This window comes from Dryas octopetala, chromosome 5 (assembly GCF_963921425.1).
Source record: "Dryas octopetala chromosome 5, drDryOcto1.1, whole genome shotgun sequence".
NCBI classification, from domain to species: Eukaryota; Viridiplantae; Streptophyta; class Magnoliopsida; order Rosales; family Rosaceae; genus Dryas; species Dryas octopetala.
In genome coordinates, this window is record NC_141370.1 from 6787238 (window position 1) to 6804858 (window position 17621).

The 17621-nt window shown below is 35.4% G+C and overlaps 2 protein-coding genes and 1 long non-coding RNA gene across 4 annotated transcripts; 2 read left to right on the forward strand and 1 right to left on the reverse strand.

Moving 5' to 3' along the window:
- Positions 1 to 326: 326 nt before the first annotated feature.
- On the forward strand, positions 327 to 2653 carry LOC147283850 (uncharacterized). Its single transcript, XR_015122345.1, has 3 exons — positions 327 to 594; positions 1792 to 1853; positions 2543 to 2653. It is a non-coding gene; the product is annotated as an uncharacterized LOC147283850 (long non-coding RNA).
- Positions 2654 to 4615: 1962 nt separating this feature from the next.
- Positions 4616 to 13465, forward strand: LOC147283851 (crossover junction endonuclease EME1B-like). 2 transcript variants are annotated; one of them, XM_086244423.1, is made up of 11 exons: positions 4616 to 5014; positions 6125 to 6280; positions 6429 to 6502; positions 7607 to 7940; positions 8044 to 8153; positions 8725 to 8900; positions 10175 to 10238; positions 10366 to 10484; positions 10862 to 10951; positions 11792 to 11906; positions 13221 to 13465. In XM_086244423.1, the coding sequence occupies exons 1-11, from the start codon at positions 4732 to 4734 to the stop codon at positions 13398 to 13400; spliced, it is 1701 nt and encodes a 566-aa protein (XP_086100549.1). In that variant the 5' UTR covers positions 4616 to 4731; the 3' UTR covers positions 13401 to 13465. The 2 variants fall into 2 exon arrangements, with proteins under 2 accessions (XP_086100549.1, XP_086100550.1); XM_086244424.1 differs by lacking the exon at positions 11792 to 11906.
- A 1496-nt stretch (positions 13466 to 14961) lies between these two features.
- Positions 14962 to 17280, reverse strand: LOC147283852 (krueppel-like factor). Its single transcript, XM_086244994.1, has 4 exons — positions 17022 to 17280; positions 16680 to 16751; positions 15692 to 15960; positions 14962 to 15227 (listed from the first exon to the last, which is right to left on the reverse strand). Exons 3-4 carry the CDS (start codon positions 15939 to 15941, stop codon positions 15193 to 15195), a joined length of 285 nt encoding a protein of 94 aa, XP_086101120.1. The 5' UTR covers positions 15942 to 15960; positions 16680 to 16751; positions 17022 to 17280; the 3' UTR covers positions 14962 to 15192.
- Between the last annotated feature and the right edge of the window lie 341 nt (positions 17281 to 17621).

The window sequence follows — 17621 nt, forward strand, 5'->3', positions numbered from 1 at the left end:
TCACATAACTAGATGTATCTGAGGTGGCAACGAAGCCGGAAGCAATGATAGAATTTTCTTTTGGACCCGACTCCTCCACTGTAATAACCTAGTTTTAAAAATAAAGTATAATTTTGTTTATTAACATTTACTTATACTTATATTTATATTTACTTATATTAATATTAATCTATATAATTTTTATATATATTTACATTTTCTTTATGCTTATATAATATATTTATATATATATTTAAAAAAATAAAAATAAAATAAAATGTTTGCTGGCTTGTGTAGAAGTTCAGAAAGCTTCTACACTTCTTTAATTTGTTTTAGAGTAAATTTTTGATTGGTTGTTTTAGGGGGCTGGGTGGTGGAAGTGAGGTGTGTGTTTGTATGAGTGGCGGTGTGTGTGTGTGTGTGTTTTAGTGAGTCGGTGGTGTTATAAAGTTGGGGTTGTTTTAAACCAACAGCAGACCAAGAAACCCAGCCAACCCAAGAGACAGAAAAGAAAAGAAGAGGAAAGAAAGAGAAGAGCACAAAGACATCGAGAGGGGAGAAAGAACAAAGAGAAAAAAAGGAGGAGAAAGAGAAGGAAAGCAGAGGAAGAAGAAGGTATTTTCCAACTTCCATGAACCCTCTGTTTTCTTTAGAATTTAGTTAATTTGTTGGTCATTTCTGATTTTGGTGAGTTTCACTTAGTGATTTGAGAGGTTGTTATGATCACAAATACCATAGAAATTGAAGGAAAGAAAGGAAGGATTTCGGGTTGGGGTGTAGTGATCAATTTTCAGATTTTGGGGTTTATGCATGTTCTTGAAAGAGGATTTGATTTCTATGTCGATTTGAAGTTGGGTGATTGATTGGAAGGCTTTAAACATGTTTTTAGAAGGAGTTAATTGCACTTACACTCCCTGAGGTTTATCGTCTTTTCACATATACCCCTGAAGTTTCAAAAATTACACATACACCCCCTGAGGTTTCAAAACTATTGCATATAACCCTCCACAAGAGAAAAAAATAAATAAATAAAAAATAAAATATTTGTATTGAGGTTGGACCTTACACCTTGAGTAATCTTATTAGGTCATTTCACCTCTTAGCATGCCTTTTTGCATAATTTCTCATCATTTTTTGTCTCACTATAGGGTCATATGCAACAGTTTTGAAACCTCAGGGAGTGTATGTGTAATTATTAAAATCTCAGGGAGTGTATATGAAAAAACGATAAACCTCAGGGGGTATAAGTGTAATTAACTCTTTTTAGAAGCTTAAGAAGCTGATTTGGGGTGTTAGAATCGAAGGGAATTGAAGTTGGAGGAAGTTTGGAAAATCTGGAAATTTTCTAAAAAAATGGCAGTTTTCGTGTAGCCTACTTTGAGGCCACATATCTTGAGTTTTAGAGCTCCGTTTTGAGTTTTCTTTGTATGGTTGTAAAGATGGAATGCATAACTTTAAAATGAGTATAAGTTTGCTTAATTTGGAGGTGATTTGATAAGGTAAACAGCAGGCCAAAATTGAGAAACAAATAAGGAAATTCTGGAAATAGGGCAGCTGGAGGTTGAAGATGAACAGTACCCGCCGACACCACCACTCGCACCACCGCCGAGTGGCGCCGGCGTGGGGTGGCTCCGGTCGCCGGGGAAAGTCCCTCCCCATTGCATTTTTGATTCCGAGTCTGATGGTGGCCTTTGTTTTGCGATATGAGACCTCTAACTTAGTGTTTTCACTACACACACTAGGATATTAGAGTGAGCGACTTTTGTTTTTTATTTAACTGTGGATTTTTGTTATTTTCTTGTACGAGTTTAGGTTCAGAGGACGACCAAAAGGTATGAGACAACCTCTAGCGGCAAGTTAAGCACAAGTTCGAGGTAGGGGAATTTGGGAACCTTTGACTGCAAATTTGATTGTATTAAATCTTTGTTAAAAAATGCGATGTGTGTGCTAATACATGACTTATGTGAATTATTTGAATTACTTGAGCATGATACGAATTAGTTAATTATTATATATAATTATGTACATTTATTTGAATGTGAAACATAATTCATTGAGAATTGAAGTTACAGTGGTGAGAAGGGATTGAAGATTTAAATTTTGCTATTTAAATTTCATAGTGTGCGCGGGGAGTAAAGCCTTTTGAGTAGAGACTGATAAAACGATCTAACCTCTCCAAAACGCATTGGGACCTTTGGCAGAGATCGAAGTTAGGATATCTTGCACTTTAGCTACGGTTAAAGTAAAGATGTGCATTGCAATTTATATTTCAATATGCATTGACTGTTAATTCGTATAATAGGGCACTCGGGGCTACATTGGTAAAATGCATGGTATGGGACGTGCATGCCTATTTATTCTATTATATGGATTAACGTTTTATCTATATTATGAGGCTTAAATCGAGGAAGTGCATCATAACATTCATACATTAATAAAAGTATTATATTATATATAATCTGCTCCATGTTGTATGTTTTTACTGAGTTTAAGTATAATTAATTTTACATGATAAGGTTGAATGTCCCTACTGAGCCGTTGGTTAAAGCTCACCCCCTCATAGACTTTGCAGGTACTATTGGGAGAAGTAGTGTGAAGCCGATCGTAAGTAATTATTATGAGTAGACGTAAACTGAGTCAGAAGTTAAGTTTGATTTTGAAACTGAGAATGATGTAATATATAGAAGTACAATTTATTTTGTATATTAAGCTTGAATTCAGTTGTGACACAAGAATCGTACAAATTTTATTTATTTCTTTCGTCATATTCTGATTATAAAAGTTAATTATATAATTAGAATGTGTTTCACATTTTAGGGGGGTGTCCCCAACTTAGATTTCATTGGATTTTAAATATCTAATGAAATCTAGGTGTCCCAAATTTAGATTTTAATGGATTCCAATGAACTTTAGGTGTCCCCAACTCAGATTTTAATGGATTCTAATAAAATCCAGGTATCCTCAAAAAGTCATAGATTTCATTAAGTGAAGGATTTTAATGGATTTAGATGAATTTGGTTGGATTTGAATGCATTTTTTACACATAACAAATTCCATAAGAATTCCACCCAATTCCTTTGAATTTTGATAGATTCTATAGATTTTAAAATCCATTAAACTCCTTTAAAATCTGAGTTGGGAACACCCCCTTAATCTGAGATCAACTCTTAAAGGGGTGTCCCCAACTCAGATTTTAAAGGAGTTTAATGGATTTTAAAATTCATAGAATCTATCAAAATCCAAAGGAATTAGGTGAAATTCTTATGGAATTTGTTATGTGTAAAAAATGCATTCAAATCCAACCAAATCCATCCAAATCCATTAAAATCCTTCACTTAATGAAATCCATGACTTTTTGAGGACACCTGGATTTCATTGGAATCCATTAAAATCTGAGTTGGGGACACCTAAAGTTCATTGGAATCCATTAAAATCTAAATTGAGGACACCTAGATTTCATTGGACTTTTAAAATTCAATAAAATCTAAGTTGGGGACACCCCCCTAAATCCCGAATTGGAGGGAGACATCACCTTGGAGTCAAAAGTGGCCAGAGATACCCTCTAGGAGTAATCAAGGAAGACATATCCTGAGTATTCAATAATATATATTTTTAAAAATACTAAAAATGAGATAACAACAACAGATCGAAGAGCAGCAAGGTGTATGAGCTAGGGGCTGCAATGACTACAACAACGTCAACAGATCGAAGAGTAGCAACAGCACGTAGCGAATTAGAGCAGTGCAAGAGAAATAACAGCGAGTCAGAGCAGCAAGCAACAACACCGGAGCGTGTTTGGTTGGTACTACACCGGTCCATCTCCTTTGACCTTGTATTTCATGTAGGAGAAACTCAAGTCGACATCCACGTCATCATCCAGCAGGACTTCTGATCAGCCAGATCACCCCTTCTAAGTTGTTGCATCTCTCTTACGGAAATTTGCATCAACAAACTTTGTTTCTCAAAGTCATGCAACCTGGAGGGTCTTTACTGAAAATGCTCATGTTGTTCCTGTAATGGGTGTGATAGGCATTTTATGTAGAAACCAACGGTCACAGTAAAATCACAATTTCAAACCCTAAAAATTTCAAAATCATAATTCCTAAAAATTGACAAGCAAGACCATGGGAAAAAGAAAGCCCATGATTAGAGGAGTAGGAAAATACTATAATCGAGTTGAGTCACCGTCGAGTTCACCTAAAAATTGGCCGGAAAGCTTCTGCTTCTTGACGTCGATTTGCCACCGTCGCTGGGTGGTTAGAGGATCGAAGGCCATAGGAAGGAAGAGGAAATAGAGGTGAGCATGGAGAGGTGGGTCTCGCCACCATCCATGGCCGGACGACGATGCATCGAGGAGAGAGAGAGAGTGACGGTGAAGAGAGACAAGAGAGAGAATGGTGCTAAGTTTGAAATGAGAGAAATGAGAGAGGGAGTGAGAGAGAGACAGGAGAAAAAAACGGAGAAAGGAAAAAAGGACTGGTTTGGTATCAACTGGGCCTCCTTCAAACACACAACAAAGACATAGAGTTTAAAAGTAGTGAAAGTGAAAGTCCAAAATTGGACTTTATAATCATTTCCTTTTATTATTATTTTTTTAATATTCCTCGATAACAAAAGAAAAAGAAACCTCGAAACCTACCATCCCGCGCTTATTCAAAGCCAAAGCCGCATAAGTACATAACCAAATCACTTCACTCACTCTCCTTCTCCGAGTTGTGTGTTCGTTCCGAGTTCCCACTTGGCTGTCCCAAAATGTTGGAGCCAATCATCCTCTCTGACGAAGAAGACCAGAATCTGCTCTCAACCCCTTTCCAACCATTCCACTCGAAGAAACGCCGAACCCAACGGGATCATCCAAACCCGATTCCTACCGTTCTCGTCCTCGACGACGACCCGACCCCCCAGAAGTCGGGTCCCACCTCCACGCCCTACTTCGTCCCGGAGACCCCGACGTCCGATATTGCAATTGTCAAATGCACAAAAGCCCCGTCCGACTTCCAAGCTAGGGTTTCGGACTCCAACCACAATTTCCCTGGTTGGTACATTTGTGTTATTTCACTCAATTCCTTTCAATTAGGGTTTCTGGGCTTGTGGAAACGCTTTTTTGCCATATTATTTTTGTTTGAGTTAATTCTTGATATGGTTGGTGTTGATTATATTGTGAGTATTATTATTTTTTGTTGGTTAAACTTGATTTAATTCAAAGTTTTGTTTGTTTAATTATTGAGTTTTAACAGTACACCTTTTTTTTGTATTGAATCAGTTGGTTAGTATTTTGCTTCAACCATTTTGTGCGATTAATTATAGTTCTGTTTTTTCCCCCCTGAAAATTGATGTAATCAAACACTAATGGCAGATTGTAATGTTGCTGCGACAAACAATCACGGTAATATAAAGCAAGACTTGTAACCTCACAAGGATACAAAACCAACAATTAGCCCATACTTGTCATTCATTGACCTTCTACTGTTGAATTCAGATGGTAGTACTAGATTCAGAAATTATAATCTACTAATATGTTTTTTGTTGCATCCGGTGCAATAAGCATACTTACATGTTTATTGATAATGTGGTTATTAACGTTCTAGGTGATGTTTGTTTTTAGTGAGAGTTTTACTTGATTTGATTTGGGGTGTTTCTTTTCACACCCACTAAATACATTTCCACACTCAAATTTTAATGAAAGTTTTAATGTCAATTTTACCCCTCTTCAGTGGACCATTATTAAGAAAAAGATGAAAACTAAACCCCAAATTCTTTAAAATTTTAAAAGTAAAAAAAATAAAAAATCAAGAGGCCAGTAGTGGCTAGATCCATGCCAGCCTTCTCAAGCAAGTGACGCTGGTCTTCTTTGGTCACTGACTGTTTATTTTTATACAAATTCTTTTTGTTTTAAAGAAATAACTAGAATTGAATTCTTAAGGGTGTTTTGGGATTGTACAAGGATGTGTTGAGCAAAAATCTTTTTTTTTTAAATTAGGATTTCGGTGTGAAGACTAACTGGTTTGGAAACAAATCATTTTGGTGTGAATAGGATCACCATTTCATTTAATGTTGTTGAAATCTTTGTGTAGTTTGTGATGTCGAATACTTTTGTAGCTTAACATTAACGTTGATCTTACTACCCTTTTCTCTTTACGTTCAGGCATTAATGGATTGATATGTTTGGAATCTGATAATGAGTCTGAAAGTGGTTGTGGAAGGCAAAAGGGGAAGGAGAATGAACCAAACGCTAGTGGTTTTGGTGCAGCGAAGGACTTGGACTGGAGTTCTAGATTTGTCGAGTCCACATGTTCTCTTGGTATGTTAATGTTGTATCTGGTGTACCTTTGGTGATGGTTGTTTGCCTTATTTATCAGCTTTGAATTTCAAATTTGAAACAACATGACTCCACTCCCTGTAATATGTTTTTCTGTTTAATATGGACACAAAAAATACATTTTTATCAGGAGATGTTGATCTAGCACATATGTCTGAGGGAAGTCCTTCACATTCTACCTCTCTGCAAGATGATATCGATCAGGTATTCTGTTTGGATGCATGATGGTAATTTCCTTTTTTTTTTTTTTTTTTTCAAAAATTATCTGTTAAAACAGTTGTGGAGTAAGCAACAACTCTAGCTTCTAGTACCAATTAGAGTCAAAGGTTATAATTTCTATGTATACAATTGATGGCCTAGTCTATGATGTTTAAAAATGACGTTTGATTGTTCAGAGACATGGTTCTTGCTACAACTGTGTTTTATTCTGTTAATTTCTACCTGAGGTATTGCATTTTCCAGAATGTATGCAATACATGACTCCTAGCAGTGGTGGTTGTTAGAGTGAAGCCTGCAGTAAAGTCACTTGGAATGAATGATGAGGCCAAGTGCTAGGCAATAATGCTTTAGAAAAGTTGAAATATGGCTGAAGTATTTAGTTTATCATTTATTTATCAGAACCTTGATGAGTTTCAATGTTTTATGATTTAGATGCCAATACTAATCGATGAGGACATTTCAGATGGACTGTTGAAAATTTAGTGAAAGAAGTGTTTTCTTCATTATATTTGATATTTATGGAAGACATAACATTAAATTAAAAATTTGCAACTTAAAGTATATTATTTTTTTGGTAGTTTTGTAGATAAATGAATACAGCATCGTTAGAACAAATATCTAGCTCCTATGAATTTTTGTTTACCAATCAAGAAAAAAGTTCTTGGTGCTTTTATGATTTTCTCAACTGTAGCTGAACTTTTTCTATCTGCTGTTTTGCTGATTGCATCTTCACATGGGCAGTCTAATTGTAGCACCAGTCTTGCAGTTTAACAATCATCTGGTTATGTCTAATTTTGTTTTTTTTTTCTCCCTCTTTTTGTTGCACTCCATTGTCTAAACTTAAAATGCATAATAATTTGCAAAAATCATGCAGTTTGTGGAAACTTTTTTGTTGGTTTGCCATTCTTTTCTGCAATCCCGTGCTCTCAGATTTCTATGTATTATATGTATAGCTTCAGGAGACATCATAAAGTTTCACCTTTTCTTTATATTCTCATTTTTAATTGATGTTTTCTTCTTTGTTTCCTGCTATTCACACATGCAATTGAGTATGTTATCCTACAATGTTTAATGACATAATGACATCAGGTACTTGATTATCCTGACAAAGAAAATAGAATGGATCATATGGGCAACATTACTAAACAGAGAGGAAAAACTAAAGTTAGTACTGAAAAGGAAAATGCTACAAAAGAAGCAACAAGAAGAAAGAAGATGACAAAAGAGGAAAAGGTACACTTAATGGAAGAAAAGAAGCTAAAAAAACAGCAAGAAAAGTTGCAAAGAGAGGCTCTTAAAGCTGAAGCAGCAGAGATGAAAAAAGTACAGAAAGAAAAGCAAAGGTGGGAAAAAGGGAAGCTTGCCCAAAAATCCATCGTGGCTGAGATTGATGCTAAAGTAGTGGAATTGGGGTCAGTTGGAGGTGTGGTGTTGATGTTCTTCTCCTTCAGAAGTAGATTGTGTATCTATGCATCACATATTGTTTTATGTTTGGTATCTGAGAAGTTACTTAATTTTTTTGTTAGGAAATCTTCTTACAAGGTTTGCTGAAAAAGGGTTAGCATACCGTATAACATCAAATCCTATTGAAAGATCAATTGTCTGGACCATGACTGTTCCAGAGCATATTTCACAGGTAAGAAGTGTATGGAATTGAAGATTTTTTGTAAGTTCCACTTATAAAGCATCCTTCTACTGGTAGTTTGTTGTGGTCATATCCTCTACTACTCTAGTAAGTTTTATAATAGGTGAATTGGCTGGAAGATTATTTATTTTTAATAAATTTTGTATGGTTGAATATTGATGCCTTTACACCCGAATGATCATAAAAGCAGGTCAATTCATTTATTATAGAAAAAAATATAAACCATGAAGTTAAAGGTTTATTGTGGGTGTAAATTGTGTATGGCCTTTTAAAGGACCATGATGTAATGATTGGTTATTATTGTGGTGCATCTCCATGGGTTGTGTGTGTAGGTAGGTTAGGATCATTCTTTTATGGATTTCATGATTGTCGGTCTCGCAGAATGGTTTTCATCTCTGAGCATGCCTGGCATAACCACTAATCATTAGTTTCTTGTTGGAATATATGGCAAATTAATCATTTGTTTGCTAAATAAATGAACTTAGAATTTTTTCATGCATCAATAGATTACACATATCTGCTACCATTTTTAGCATATATTAACCTCAATATCTAATTGCAGCTTTCTCCTGAAGGAATAGAGATTCAATATATATTGCTCGTGTATGAGGCTGAAGAATTTTGTAACCTTGTCATCAATGAGTCTCTTTTGGACCATGTTTCTAATGTTCAACGTCGTTATCCATCTTATACAGTGTGCTATCTCACAAATAGGTTGATGGCATATATTAATAAAAGGTGAGAGATTTCTGGAGTTTGTGTATATCTGTACCCCATTAGCTAAAAATATGTATTGTATCCTTGTGTTGAATTTGTACCCTGTCATTTGACTCATTTCTTTTCTTGGAGGGATGCTGCATAATGGTTATCTATCTATGCTGTAATAAATAGAACTCTCTTTGTCAACCGAACTTTTTTATATTGTGCCTCTTGAGATTAATTGGGCAGTGAGCTCTCTCCTTTTTTTTTTTTTTTTTTTTTTTTTTTTTTTTTCTTAATGAGTAAATCTGCATCTGCTAGTTTTTACTCAAAGTTGAAAACTCAAATGTATAAATTTTTTATTTGGTAAACCCGAGTTCATTTGATAATTGATGATGACTCAACATAGCTGATTCTGATTACAAATCTGAAAGCTTTAATACTCTTTTTTCCAATGAGTAATTGGAATTATATTCAAATAGGAGTGATAAGTAAAGATGAACAGATTCTTAGAAAAGTCAAGCTTTAGTTCTTTTCATTTTCTCTTCTTTTTTAAACAGAGGGAGCTTATGAAATGTTCATTAATATGTATATACATGTTGAGTAATATGGACCGATCATAACTATCAGTTGAAAATTATGTTGTAGAAAGTCATGTGAAGAAAACAACTGTATGAAGATAAAAAATTTATTTATTTGTGTTGCCATTCAGTCTTGTCTGCTTTTTATATGTCATGAATTATGCAATGTTTTTAGCTCTATTCGTAACAAATACAAAATGTTTCCCATTTATGTTATCCAGAGCAAATGCTGAATGTGTTTGTGAGAAGCATGTAGTCGAGTAGTCAGGCCCATGGCTTGCTACCATGTGGTCTGGGGTTCGAGTCCTCAAAGGTACATATCTAGCTATTTGCTAGAGTTTCCTGCCTCCCAAAGATTGTAGGGTTTGGCAGGAGCCCCCAAATTTTGCAGCCAGGTCCACCTGGGGGATTTCCGGGCACCCCAAAGACAAAAGCATGCAACAATATTTTGTCACATTTTATTGGAACTTAAAGTTGTACTTAAATGGTTCCCACTGTTCATCAACTGCAGTAAGATTATGAATTGTTTAAATAGCAGTTTTTCATGCTATGGTGTCAGTTAGTTTGAGTTTTATTTTATTTTTTTTATGTTTTATAACTTTAAAATTTACCATATGTGATGGACCTTTGCAATGCAATCTCTATTTTCCATTTTACTATAATATCCTAGTTATTTCTTGGATTTTGGCATGGCAATGATGTAATGCTGGGCCACATTTTTTACCATGTTAGGGAACAAGAACTGTACAAGAACCCAACAAATCATAATGGCTGGAAACGCCCACCTGTCGAGGAGGTTGAACTACTAACACAAAATGCTTGGGATTGTGAGACATTAATGCTTTCTGGTTGTTCGTATATGTCTTGCAGAATAGCTGATATTTGTTTTTGTTAGTATCTTGACATCTTCCCTTTTGTAACAGATGCTGGCAAAATTGACCACTAATTTTTCTAAAGTACATTCCAGGCAGTGTGTGGATGAGCCTGAACTTGCTGAGCATGTTGTTGGTTTGACATGCAGCCTGTCATCCTGCCAATTTAGGTATTGGTGCTTTTACTTTTCTGATAAAGTCAAAACCTTATTGCAGTTGAGTATGTTTTTAAACATATTTCCCACTAAATAAAAATTTCTGGCATTGAGATTTAATATATGCATCAACATTCTACGCATTTTTTTCCCCTCAAAAGTCTGTCCAAGGCTGGCATACACCTTCACTGAATCTTGAACTTCTAAAATCTGTTTTTTTTTTTTTTTTTAATATTTCACAACCTAGACCTATCAAATAATTGTAGTGTTGCTTTATTTCTCTTCAAATGAAAATGCTCCATCCCTCTCTCTTTCTCACTCTCTCTCTCTGCATTTTCACATTATAACTGGGTATTCTGATTCTCTTCTCCTTTTGCTTTATAAAATTGCAGAAAAAAGTTAACAAGATTGGATGTAAATGCTAATGGATCCCTTATCACTAAGGACTGTGTTGACCGGAATCTAATAAAAAAGAGCCCATGGTGAGTAGTATGATGTCAACAGATTGATCATTATGATAGAATTAGAAAATAACAAGATAGAAGATTCAAATGACTGATTGTGAACCAAGACTAAAGATGTGATTTCCTATGATGGAGAAGGTAGAAACCAGTGATGAGGTGAAGGTTTCTTCTAGGGGGTCTGAACTGATTAATTATTGTTCCCAGTGCCAGAAGCAATGCATAAATATTTAGAGCCAGATTTAATTATCTCCTATGGTTGTTATGATTGTGGTTCTACTAGATATTTCATTTGATGTGCTTCCTTATTTCCCTGAGGGACATTTAACATCTTGGACTTCACCTTCTGGGGTTAAAGGTATCCCGATCTAGGTGTTCTGACCCTATGTTGCAAGGATCAATTTTTTAGTTTGCGGGAGGTCCAGATATGGGCAAATGAGATTGCTGTCTATTTTTGCAAAAGGTTTGATAAGAGAGAAGCCAGAAGAGGAACCATGATAAAAATGGGAGGATAGGGAGAGTCCTGCAAGTTTAGTTGTCTAGTAAGCAATCTCCCTTTCTTGAAGCCCCCCAAGCACTGCCCCTAAAGAATTGGACCATTGCCTTCTGAACTAAAACTGGATTTCTGGAATTCTAGGTATATTTATGAATTTTAGTTCATTTAATCTATCAAACACCAACTTGGCATAGTTTCATATAGACTTTTTCTTCTATTAGTGTTCTCCACTAAGGATGTCAAACCTATTTTAGTAGACACTAGGGAACTATTTTAGTACAGGGACTTGTCTGTTTTTCATGATTTTCTCCATTTTTTCTGGGAGCTTTTTTGTTTCTTTATCTGATATTGATTTCTGCATCCAGGTTAAAAGCTTTGGTAGCTATCCCAAAGGTGCAACCACGATTTGCTATTGCTATAGGGAAGAAGTATCCTACCATGAAATCTCTTTTGAGAGTTTACATGGACCCAAATATATCAGTAAGTTTAATATGCCTCTTTCTCTGTGATTGGCCATGACAAATTAATTAACAGATACGTTGATTGATTTGACACTGTTTATTAGACCTATAAAATCTTCAATTTATGTGCATTTGGTTGCCTTGGAAAAAGTGAATGGTGTTTTAGTTATTTTCATAGCAGTCACAGATACATGTTTATCTTGGAATAGGGTTGTCTAGAAAATTTTGTTCATCAACCTAATGGATGGCACTTGACAAGTTTTAGACCTTTGTCTAGATTTACGCTAGTTGTGTTGGTGCTGCTATAGTATACAAACAGCCTCAATTTGATGATCATTCTTACTCAACTGCAGTGCTACCTTTCAGTTTCCTTGGGTGTCTAAATGTACCCTTCTGTGTTTTTCTGACATTTAACATCCACTGTATTGTAATAATCTTTTTTGCCTCTTCATTTTCCATGGGAATTACAATGGACAGCTTCCTTAATAAGCAAGTTAAGATTTTGAACATAGCTCATTTGTTGGTCGCATAGGAACCTTGAGAGCTTGTTTGGAAGATTATAATTTTGGGTACATTGACCAGTCCTTTCTGCAAAAAAAAAAAAAAAAAAAAAAAAAAAAGGGAGATGAAGAAATGCAATGGGTTACAAGGAAACTCCCAGGCTATTGTAGAAAAGAATAGTTACTATTCTCTCGTTTACCGACCAAATTTGAAGGGATTTGGGCCAGCTCCAGGTTCAACTGGATGGGTTTTCTGCTTCCTGGATAACCATTTATGGTTTTGTGCAATGCAGATGACCACTGAATCAAATGTCTTGTTAGTGTATGATATATATTTTCTATATAAATGGATTTGGATTATTATATCGCCACTGGTCTATCTCATTGTGAACATGCTTTGGTTGAGTTCATTGAGATACTTGTAAAATTACTGGATTTTGGAAGTTAAGCTCTGCATAGTTAGTATACTAGTCCACCCTGAATGCCCATTACTTATGGCATCTCAATAGTTTCTTTAGAGCTGTATTCCTAATATTTGTGAAGTTTTAGTGACGATATTTACGTACTTCCATTGTTCCTAAGAATAAAAGAAAAGAGGAAACACAAGATTGTACAACATTGATATTTTGTTACATATATCTCATACTTCATGAGGCATACTACATCCACCAGCATATGAGCACGTTTTTATGTCTTGGCAGAACCCAATACTGTTCTTTATTCCCAAGTGATGTGTTTCATTTTGTAATTTGACTCAGGCACTCCAAACAATGACCTTTAGATTTGACTTAGTGTTGGTCTGTTTTCTTGGCTGCTCTATATTGAAATGACAGGTTCACGAAAAGGAATTTCTGCTCAAGGACTTGCCCATAGAAGGTTTACTTGGTGATGACAGAAGATTAGGTGAGGTTTGTTCCAAGAGAGTGTACAGAATACTTATGGCACAAAGTGGATGCATCAAAACTGATGATGTTGAGGAAGGTGCTGATTTCTTCAGGCGTCAATCGACTTGAACAACTCTCCAGATTTGTGTATTTCTTTTTTACTTATATGGACAAAAGTAGGTAGGGTGTCGTTATTCCGATCCAATTTTTTTTATCCGTAGCCTAAATAATTTAATAAAATATTAATTTCTAATTTTATTCTAATATAAATTGACTATTAAAGACAAATATTTAATTTTAAAATTTTAAAAATAAATAACTTAAAGTATATCAAACACCATATTATCACTATATCCAACATCTACACTATCTCTCCAACTTCTCTACACACCTCTCCTCCTTAAAAAAAACACTTTAAACCCTACTACACTAACATTCTCTATATCAAGGCCGGGCTATACTACTATGAATGTAGATCGTTTAGATGCATATCTAATGCACAATGAAAATCTAGATTGATTTCATTGGAAGCAGAATGAAAGAGGCCTATGCAAATCTATGAATGTAGCTCAGTTGAATCTAGATATGAAGGAGACATTTTCTTCAGTTGTGCAGCATATGTGTGGGATTATATATAAATATTCTGCTAGACACGGGAGCATATCTGTAGCTTGAAGTTTAATAGCGCTACCACCATGTGATGATATGCCACAAATCATAGACCAAGGGTGTGACTCTTTTTCTTAGAATTGTGATGCCACATTTATTTATTCTTTTTTTCATTTTAATTTTTATTTTACCTCTGTGGTGTATAAGTATCCTGCTTTCACAAAATATTTTTCCAGACCTGGGGAAGCAATTTTTGCTTTTCACTTTCGTTTATATTTCCAGTTATTTGTTCATATATGCATGATCCTCGTTACTCTGAAATTTATGTACATGGTCGGCTTCGGCATGCTGAAATTGTCCATAGGTACCCAAAATTGTCCTCAATCTGAAATTCTAACTGTACACTAATTTCGGACATACTTAGGCTTGCCTCTCCAGCTAGCTACATGACTCTTAACGCTAAGACACTGGCAGAGAGTGAATTTATGAAATGCACAATATTTACTAAAAATCAAATTTTCTTCACTGCCTAAACTAACTCCACTGATATTATTATGAAATAAAAAAAAAATTACTTAAAAAAAAAAAAAAAAAAAGCAAATGCAGAAACAAATCAATCAAAAGCATTGAGCGAAGGAGAGACCTCGTATGCGATAGAAAGCAGGGGAAGAAGGGAGATAGTCTCTCCGAAAGTCACGGAAGCGTTGAAGCCAGCGCTGCAAGGTGGACGAGAAGTAACCGTTAGAGAAGATCGGGTGGTGCCTGAGCTGGCGATCCACCTCCACTCTGAACCACTCCTTGAGCCGAAGCTGTACGGACAGGGCCTTGCTCTTCCACAGATCTCCATGCTCAACCCTCACAGCAGCCATTACAGCCATTTCCTAATTTTTATTTATTTTAACTCATTCTATTTTCTTAATAAATCTTTGTTTTTTAAGTTAAGAAAGATGAAACAATGAGTTCAATAACTTAAAAAAAAAAAAAAAGCAAGTCATTTCCAGATTGGAGGCGGTTTCTAAAATTTATAATAATAATTTCATCTAAAAAAAACAAAAGAGAATAAATGAGTGCACTGAACAAATTCAGAAAGCCCAGAACAAAATAAGGTCCAAACTCCCAAACGGGGAGTTCACAGTACAATGCCCAATTACATTTCACAGCAAATCTATGCAAAACTTTGAAGTTGTGCAACAATATGAAAAATAGCATAACTGCTGTTTTCAGTTCTATTAATGGCTTCCATTAACATGATAGCATGGTGCAACACCATCACATTTATAATGCCTACCAGATTCACAACTCCATCTAGGCTTTATTTGTCAAACTCCCATATTACGCCTCCGTCCTCTGCAGCACCAAAGCATTAATACATTAAACATAAGTTGTATTCCAAGTGCAACTATGAAAAACCAAAAGATGAAACTTCATTACTTCAATTAATCATAAAAGTATAAGATTAGGTCTTAGAAAGACTTCCATAAGAGATCCAATATGATGTTAAGAAAGCAATCACTTGATATACAACAGCCATATATTATTAAGCATTACAAGTTACAACAGAAAAGGACCACAGATGATCATTAATTTCGTTTTTAACATTTCCTTTTGTAATTTATTAATGTTGTAGATCTTCAATCTAAACCATGAACCCCAAAGTGCATAATTGCCCACCATGAAAAAGGCTCAAAGATGCAGTATCTAATGTTAGCAACTTATCATCGCATATTTGCATCTAACCTAAAACATTAAAAGCAGGAAATTGTAGTTGTCTTGACCATATCAGAACTTGTGATCACTACACAGAACATTACCTCTAATTTTCTTGTTTATCCAGGTCTCCACGAGCATCCCGGCACCAATTCCGCCGGCAATACATGCTCCAAAGAATGCAATGTTATAGGGTAGGGATCTTCGTGGAAGAAAATAGTAATCTGGAATCTGCCTAATCTTTTTGGGAAGCCGCTTCTTCATGCCAGGTTTGACACTGGGGTTCTTCTGCATCTCACTTCCAACAGCTTTCCAATCCACCCCTTTCAATGGGTCTTTTGTCTCTTCGCACATCACTGTAAACTAGTGAAACCTACCCACAACATATGATGATAATGAAAAAGTTTAAAACTGAGAAGAGAGGACTGGCGGCGAAGGTAGAGGAGACAGAGATAGAGAGGAGAGAGAGATATATATATATATATATATATATATACAAGAATGCTCTAAAACTAACTAGTTGATAAGTTAACACAAAGTTAACTACTATGTTGGGCCCACCGCACAATATAATCTCAAAATCCGAACCGTCTATTTTTTAGGTCTTACTTCAAAGATTATCCATGTAAAAAATCTCCAAAATCGGAAGTCATGTAGTCATTTAATTATAACAACTATTTATATGTTTTTATCGAAAACACTGATCGTCTATTTATTTGATCTCAATTAGATGACTAAATGATTTCCAATTTAGTTGATTTTTTGCAATGATGATCTTTGAAGTATGACCTAAATAATTGACGGTTCGGATTATGAGATTAATTATGTGGTGATCCCAAAAGTATGGTTAGCTTCGTATTAACTTGTTAACCATTATATATATAGTTTTAGAGCACTCCTATATATATATATATATATATATATATATGTACTCGCATTCATTTAAAATACTAAAATACTAAACTACTAACTATGAACTTAATTTAATACATACAATGTACTAACTAAATACATATATACATATACTGATATACATATACATACATATAAAATGAAATAGTGAAATGAAATGAATTGAATTGAATTTCATACCTGGTTCAGCAAGCAATCAGCAAGACAGCAACAAACAGCCAGCAAGCAAGGAGCACCACAGTTAAATTAACCCTGCAATAGAAGCATACACATGTTAAAATTTAAATTGAGAAACACATTTAGAATTATAATCTGCACATTTAAATAGAATTGTGACATTTCAATTCATTGATCAACAGAACCTTTGCTCATGAATTTAACTGATTTAAAACCCTAAAACCCCCAATCCGAGAACCCCAAAAGCCCCAATTTTAAAAAAACCCTAAAACCCCAAATTTGAAAACCGAGAAATTTGAAACCCTAACTGCTTAATCCAATCGATTGGATTTAGGGGTTTCTTACCTCTGGTGGTGGTGGCGTCTGGTTGTTCTAGACCTGTGGTGCCGTCGGGTTGTGGTGGTCTGAGATGGACAGAGAGAGAAGAGACAGAGGGAGATTGAAGAGAGAGAAGACAGAGACGAGAGAAGAGAGAAGAGAGGAGGCTGAGATGAGTGGTGGCGTTCAGCGGTGGTGGCAGCAGAGAAGAAGGCTGAGAGCTGAGAAGCAGAAGCCTGAGATCGCGAAGAGAGAAAAGATCATGCACCCTCCATCCTACGGCCACAATTCAATCATATATAATTATTATTTTTTAAATATAATAAATATAGGGGTCGGTACGGTAGCGATATACCGACAGTTTAGGCTGGGCCAGACTGCTACTACTATCCGCCCTTTCGGATCGGTCATGCAACCGCAACCGACTACGTGGTATTCCAACTCCTCACGCCTTACGGTTTACCAACCTTCAGTTTCGGTTGATTTGTCAGTATTTTCGATAAATCGCCCTAGTCCTATATGAGACAAAAATAGAGAAGGGAGAGAGAGCTATGTTTGTGGCCGTGGAAATATAATGAAGAGAAGAAAATAAAATTTTGTAAAGTTTTAATAAGTTGAGATCAAGAT